Source organism: Lepidochelys kempii, chromosome 4, assembly GCF_965140265.1.
Source record: "Lepidochelys kempii isolate rLepKem1 chromosome 4, rLepKem1.hap2, whole genome shotgun sequence".
Lineage (NCBI taxonomy): Eukaryota > Metazoa > Chordata > Testudines > Cheloniidae > Lepidochelys > Lepidochelys kempii.
In genome coordinates this window covers 68,228,502-68,234,501 of record NC_133259.1, presented here as the reverse complement: position 1 = coordinate 68,234,501, position 6,000 = coordinate 68,228,502, and the positions used below count along the sequence as shown (strand labels likewise).

General features: G+C 43.1%; 1 protein-coding gene across 1 annotated transcript in view; it reads right to left on the bottom strand.

Moving 5' to 3' along the window:
* Positions 1–1,802: 1,802 nt before the first annotated feature.
* The window catches only part of ANXA10 (annexin A10), a 122,711-nt gene continuing 118,513 nt past the window's right edge, over positions 1,803–6,000 (bottom strand). The window contains exons 13-14 of the mRNA XM_073343188.1: positions 3,551–3,673; positions 1,803–1,871 (exon numbers count right to left, since the gene is read on the bottom strand). Of these exons, the coding sequence (XP_073199289.1) occupies positions 1,803–1,871; positions 3,551–3,673 (192 nt within the window). The remainder of the gene's footprint in view (positions 1,872–3,550; positions 3,674–6,000) is intronic.

Sequence of the window (6,000 nt, the reverse complement as noted above, 5' to 3'; positions counted from 1 at the left end):
CTGGGATGGCCTTGCCAGGCAAGCAGAGGGGCTGGTGGCCAACTTACAGTCAGTCATCTCCCAGTGTTCCCCAGTTTCTCCCGGTTTGACAAAAGGGAAGGGAAGAGTAGGGGGACTCAAGCTCTCCCTTTCCACCAGGTTCTGGCTCAGGGCTCAAAGTCGAAAGGGTGAAGTGTGTCTCAGTTCTTTCTTGCAGGTACACCAGACCAGCCTCCCCTGTTCTCTCTTCAGGTCTTACCTGGGGCAGCAGGTTTGTAGAAATTTTGGTGGTGCCCAGAATGCCTAGAGCCCACCCCCCCCAAACTCCGACCCAGACCTGCCTAAGGCTCTGGGAGGGAGTTTGTGGGGGGGGGGAAGGAAGTCTGGGGTGCAGGCCCTGGGCTGGGGCAGGGGATTGGGTGCAGGCTCTGGGAGGGAGTTTGAGTGCAGAAGGGGTGAGATGTTGATCTCTGGGAGGGAGTTTGGGTGGTGGAGGGGGTCTGGGATGCAGGCTCTGGGATGGAGTTTGGGTGGTGGGTGCAAACTCCAGGCTGGGGTAGGAGGTGGGGGTGAGGGATGTAGGCTGTGGGCTAGGGGTGGGGGTGCAGGCTCTCGAAGGGAGTTTGGGGGTGGGAGGTGTGCAGATGGCTGGGGCTGAGGCTCTGGGAGGGAGTTTGAGGACAGAAGGGTGTGCGTGGGAACGGGGTGGGGGTGCAGGCTCTGGGACGGAGTTTGGGTGCAGGTTCTGGGCTGGGGCAGGGGTGCAGGCTATGGGAGGGAGTTTGGGGGTGGGAGGTGTGTAGAGGGCTGGGGTGCAGGCTCCGGGATGGAGTCTGGGTGCAGGCGTGGGTGCAGAGGTGCAGGCTCTGGAAGGGAGTTTGGGGACAGGAGTGGGTGCAGCGCTCACCTGGGGCTCCTAGGCAGGGTGGGCTAAGGTCTCCATGCTCTGCTACCCCCAGGCACTGCCCCTGCAGCTTTCTATTGGCTGCAGAGGCGCTTGGGGCAGGAGCAGTGCACATAGACACAGACCCACCCTGCCCAGGAGCTGCAGGGAGGGACCGGCACCTATGTGTAGCAAGCAGGCAGGAAGCTGCTCAGCTCCGCTGCTGGTGGTGGGTGGGGGCCCCGGGCCATTTTAAATAGCCCAGGGGAGTGCCCGGGAACAGAAGGTGGGGCCAAGGAAGAGACCTGGCCTCAAACATTGCTGGAGCCGGGCCCTGGGCCAGGAATATTACTGGTGCCCAGGCACCATGGGCCCATATGATTCGCCGCCTCTGGTCTTACCCACACTAGTCTTACCCATAGTCCAGCCTTCCCCTGTGGATCCTCTGTCCCAGAAGCTAGTGCTACAAACTGGCTTGTTTGTTTCCTTCCTACAGACAGCCTCTCTGCTCTCTCCCTCCCCCTGAGCGTCAATTTCCCCTTTTAAACAGGTCTTCCATTTGAAGCATGCTTTGCAGCTGTGGAGGAGCAGGGCCTTCTTGCTCCATCATTCACTTGGCGTGGTGTCTGTAAACCCCATCATAAAGCAAAATAATACACATACATTTTAGTTAAATAGAATTGTATTAATTTGACATTAGATAATGCAGTTCACAGTAACAGCATTTCTTCACAAGTTGGGAAAAATCATATTCCTGACAAAACAAGTTTGTACACTTGTCTTGTTTTTAAAAAGATTTAAAGTTAGAAAATATCTATTATTGATTCGTCCACTTTTTTATATAGTGCAGGAATAACCAATAGTTATAGGAAATGTGCCTGGCTTGGATTTTTATTAAAAATGGATCCATACAGCTTTCAAAATTCATTATCTTCTTCCTTTAATAATCTTCAGCATCACCAGCACAGATGGCAAGTAAAGCTGTCTCATAATGTCCTGAAGCAAAATGCTGCAAGGGAAAGAATCTTTTTGTGATGATAATTTTTCCTCTTTCTCCCCCCCACCCCCCCAGCCAAGAAAACCATTTTTGTGTATGAGGGACTGGAGGACATTTGAGAAGTTGTGGGTTTTGCACAAGACTTTCAATGCTTCATAAAGATTCTAGACCAAGATTTTCAAAAGTGATTAGTAATTTTGGATCTCTCTTTTTTTGGGGGGATGGTGGGGTAAGGGGCAACCTGAGGCACCTACAAGGTCTGATTTTCAGAAGGTGGCTGCTCAGTTCTTTCTGAAAATCAGGTCCTTTTAATGTATCTCAAATTGAGCACTGAAAATTCATTGATCAGTTTTGAAAATCTTAGCCGTAGATATTTTCTCATAAAAATAATAATAAAAAAATCATAAAAACATTGGAAAGGTTTTTACTGCACTGAATCATATTACAAGAATTCAACAATATAGTTCATGATTGTCTGAAGATATGGGACTGACAGTACAAGAAAAATAGCTCTTTCTGGTGGTTGCTATGTAAAAAAACCCAACACACACAGTAGGAATGATTTTGATTTCTCTTAATCATTACTGTAAATCAAATAAAAATCTGGCCCATCATGTTTTCAAGAAAATAACTCAAAATAAAATAAAGGACTAGATCCTGCAGACACAGAACCTGCTCTGCTCTTATTGAGGTTAATGGCAAAACTTCAATGGGACTGGCATCAGATTCATTTTGAATGTTTATTAGAATTTTTCCCAGTAGTATGAGTACCAGTAATGCAGGATTTTGTTTGTTTATAAAGGAAACAGATGTGCTAGGAAGTGAAAGTCTAGCTTCATAACAATAAGTATATAAGGTTAAAGATAGAAACAGGTCCATGCTGATCAAGGACAAACTGATTGCAGGATCAGCTTTAATTAGATTAATGAAAGAGGGGCCTTAGGGGTGGTGAAGCACTGTTTTAGGGTAGATGTGATGAGGCTAAATAATACAAATACATTTAAAATGCTCCCAGGTAGTGCATGGTGCTGGTACTGTGCTTCATGGTGAATGTGGCAAGGATACCTGAACATTTTCAGCCAAGATTAGTTTTGCCACGTGATTAACAAAAGAGGCATAGCACAGGCAAGGGAACTGCAAAGGTCATTTTACATCACTTCAGTAACCTTGTATGACCACCTATGGGTTGTTCTACAGCTCAGAATACCCAGAGAAAAGTGTGCTTTGGCCATATCACCTCCCTCTCCAAACTGAATCTGGGCACAACCTCACATCAGGGGGTTATGGAGGAAGACCCCCTCACATCAGGGGGTTATGGAGGAAGACCATAGAGCAAGTTCTATACCAGTAGGGGAACAACTTTTTGCAAAGTATTTCCCCAGCAGGCAGTTCTGTCCCCAGGAGGGGGTGGGATGGGACAGAATCAGGCCTATAATATGAAAGTGTGATTAGAATTTAGTGGGAAGTATTATCTCATCTTTATTGTTCATTTACTAAAATTAGTCAGAGGCACTGAACTGATGTAACATGAGTTCAGGCAGCATATTGTTACTTCTGCCTTTGTATCAAATGATTAGATTAGGATTCAGAATTAACTCAACATTTACTATTGTTAAAGCTCTCATATGGATATATGAAACTCTGCTATTGAACTAGGTACTGTATACATGGAAAAGTACAGAGTGACTTACTTTGATATCATGAAACAGAGATTTCCCATATCTCTCTTTGTATCGTCGTCTTATATTCATTAGATCTATTTCACTTCTGGCAATCAGAATCCTGATAACAGTTTTATTATGGAAACCATACTCCTAAAAGAGGAGAAAGATATGAGGAAACTTGGCTGAGTCTATCTATCTGAATATATTAATATTATGTGCAAATGAGCAAATTATCATCTTGATATATATTCTGGATTTGACAGAAGTTTGAAGTGTACAGGGGTTTTACTATACTAAGCTTTCTTGTGTATGAATAGTGCATTTCATATTACTGTGTAACTGAGATAAAATCTGTACTCCAAACGCCACTTCAAATTTTTCCGTGTTATCTTATTAATGGCCAGTTGTATTTACTACTTCTTTTTTTAAAGCATGTGCTTAAGTACTTTGCTGAATCAGGGCCTCAGTCATTAATCATTTTTGTTGAGACTGCCAACAAGAATGCCAGGTGGGATGGTGGCTTTTGTTATGTGTAATTTGTCCACTTAAGACTAGACTGAGACCACCATCCTTTTTCACATAGGTTGCCGAACAACCATCAGATTCTAATCAGTGGTTTAGAACTCGAATGCTTTGTATCCAACCATGAATCACGTGAGCTGTTCAGTTTCTCAGATGGATTCTGCATGGAGGAATGGTGAGAATGAAGGTGGGTGAGATAATTGTGATGTTGCACTCCATATGTTTTATGGAAATATGTTTATAAGTGTGAATATAATGTAACTGAAATATGCTTCACGCAAAAGGTCTCTTGTAAGGTATCTTACAAAGCTTATGATCTACTGAGTGTGTTCATCCCATTTGTATGAATGTATCATTCTCATATCTGAAACTGGAAATATGAAGTATAACTCTGAAGTCCTATTGTAACTATGCAAAGTGTGGGTCATTAATGGTAGCTTGGAATCTTGATGGCTCCCATCAACTAGGACAATTGGTTGTATATGGCTCTGTTTACTTGTAAGCCATCCTGTATATGTGGGTGCCAGCCCGTGAGTAATGAAGTCTCACAGGACATGTGAACGTCACATGATACTGGAATCCATTTTAAACCTGGTGATTTTCCGTTTAGAAGGATGGGTGGGAACCCAGAGAGAGACAAAGGATTCCCGCCTTATGCCAAAGATATAAAAGGGATGGAACAGAACAAAGGGGGCTGCAGTCATGAGAAATCCCCTAGTTACGACCTGAGCGGGAACTAACAAGAACTGTACTGGGGAAAGGATTGGGCCCAGACTAAGAAGGTGTCTAATCTGTGAAAGAAGCTTATTGGAACATTTCTGAGGGTGAGATTTACCTGTATTCAGTTTCTTAATCTATTAGGCTTAGACTTGCGTGTTTTTGCTTTATTTTACTTAGGGACTTACTTTGTTCTGTTTGTTATTACTTGGAACCACTTAAATCCTACTTTTTATTCTTAATAAAATCACTTTTGTTTATTATTGAACCCAGAGTAAGTGATTAATACCTGGGGGAGAAAACCGCTGTATATCTCTCTCTATCAGTGTTATAGAGGGCAGACAATTTATGAGTTTACCCTGTACAGGCTTTAAACAGAGTAAAACAGATTTATTTGGGGTTTGGATCCCACTAGGAGCTGTGTGTCTGGGTGCTGGAGTACCTGCTGAGTGGCTTTCAGTTAAAGCCTGTAGCTTTCGGGACGTGGTTCGGACCTGGGGCTGTGTTGCAGCAGACTAGCATTGTCAGGCTCAACAAGGCAGGGTTCTGGAGTCCCAAGCTGGCAGGGAAAACAAGCTCAGAGGCAGTTTGAGTATGTGAGGTGACAGTCCCAAGGGGGTCTCTGTAACCAAACCTGTCACAATAATATCTTTTATTGGACCAATTTCTGTTGGTGAGAGAGACAAGCTTTCGGGTTTAGACAGTGCTCTTTTTCAGGACACTTCTGGAGGAATGGTGACATCTAGTGGACAGTAACACTAATTCAAACAATTTTGAAGGTTGCAGGGGAAATATTTACTTATTACAAATGTTGGTTTATTTAAAGGTGGCAGGTTGAATTTATCAATTAGCTATTCACACTAACAGAATAAAGTAGTAAGGGATACTCAGAAAGCTGCATTTACAGGATTTGATTCTTATTTTGTGGGTGCACTAAAATCTTTCTGACAACCCATTATGGATTTTACGGAAACCATAGTTCTAAATATTAGAAGCTTTCTTAACAGACTGATGCTAATCATGCAATATTCTAAATAGAAATCTGACAAAAGTTTGACACAATCTGATTGATTAATGCACTGTGGAATGGAATATGATTTAAAATGTCTACTATTGGCAGCATACCATATCACTAAGCATTTCATTGACATCAATCACTAGGCACTAGGAGGAAACTGAGAAATTTATTTCAAATTTATTTTATTTTTTCTGCAATTTTATTTAATATATTTTCTCAA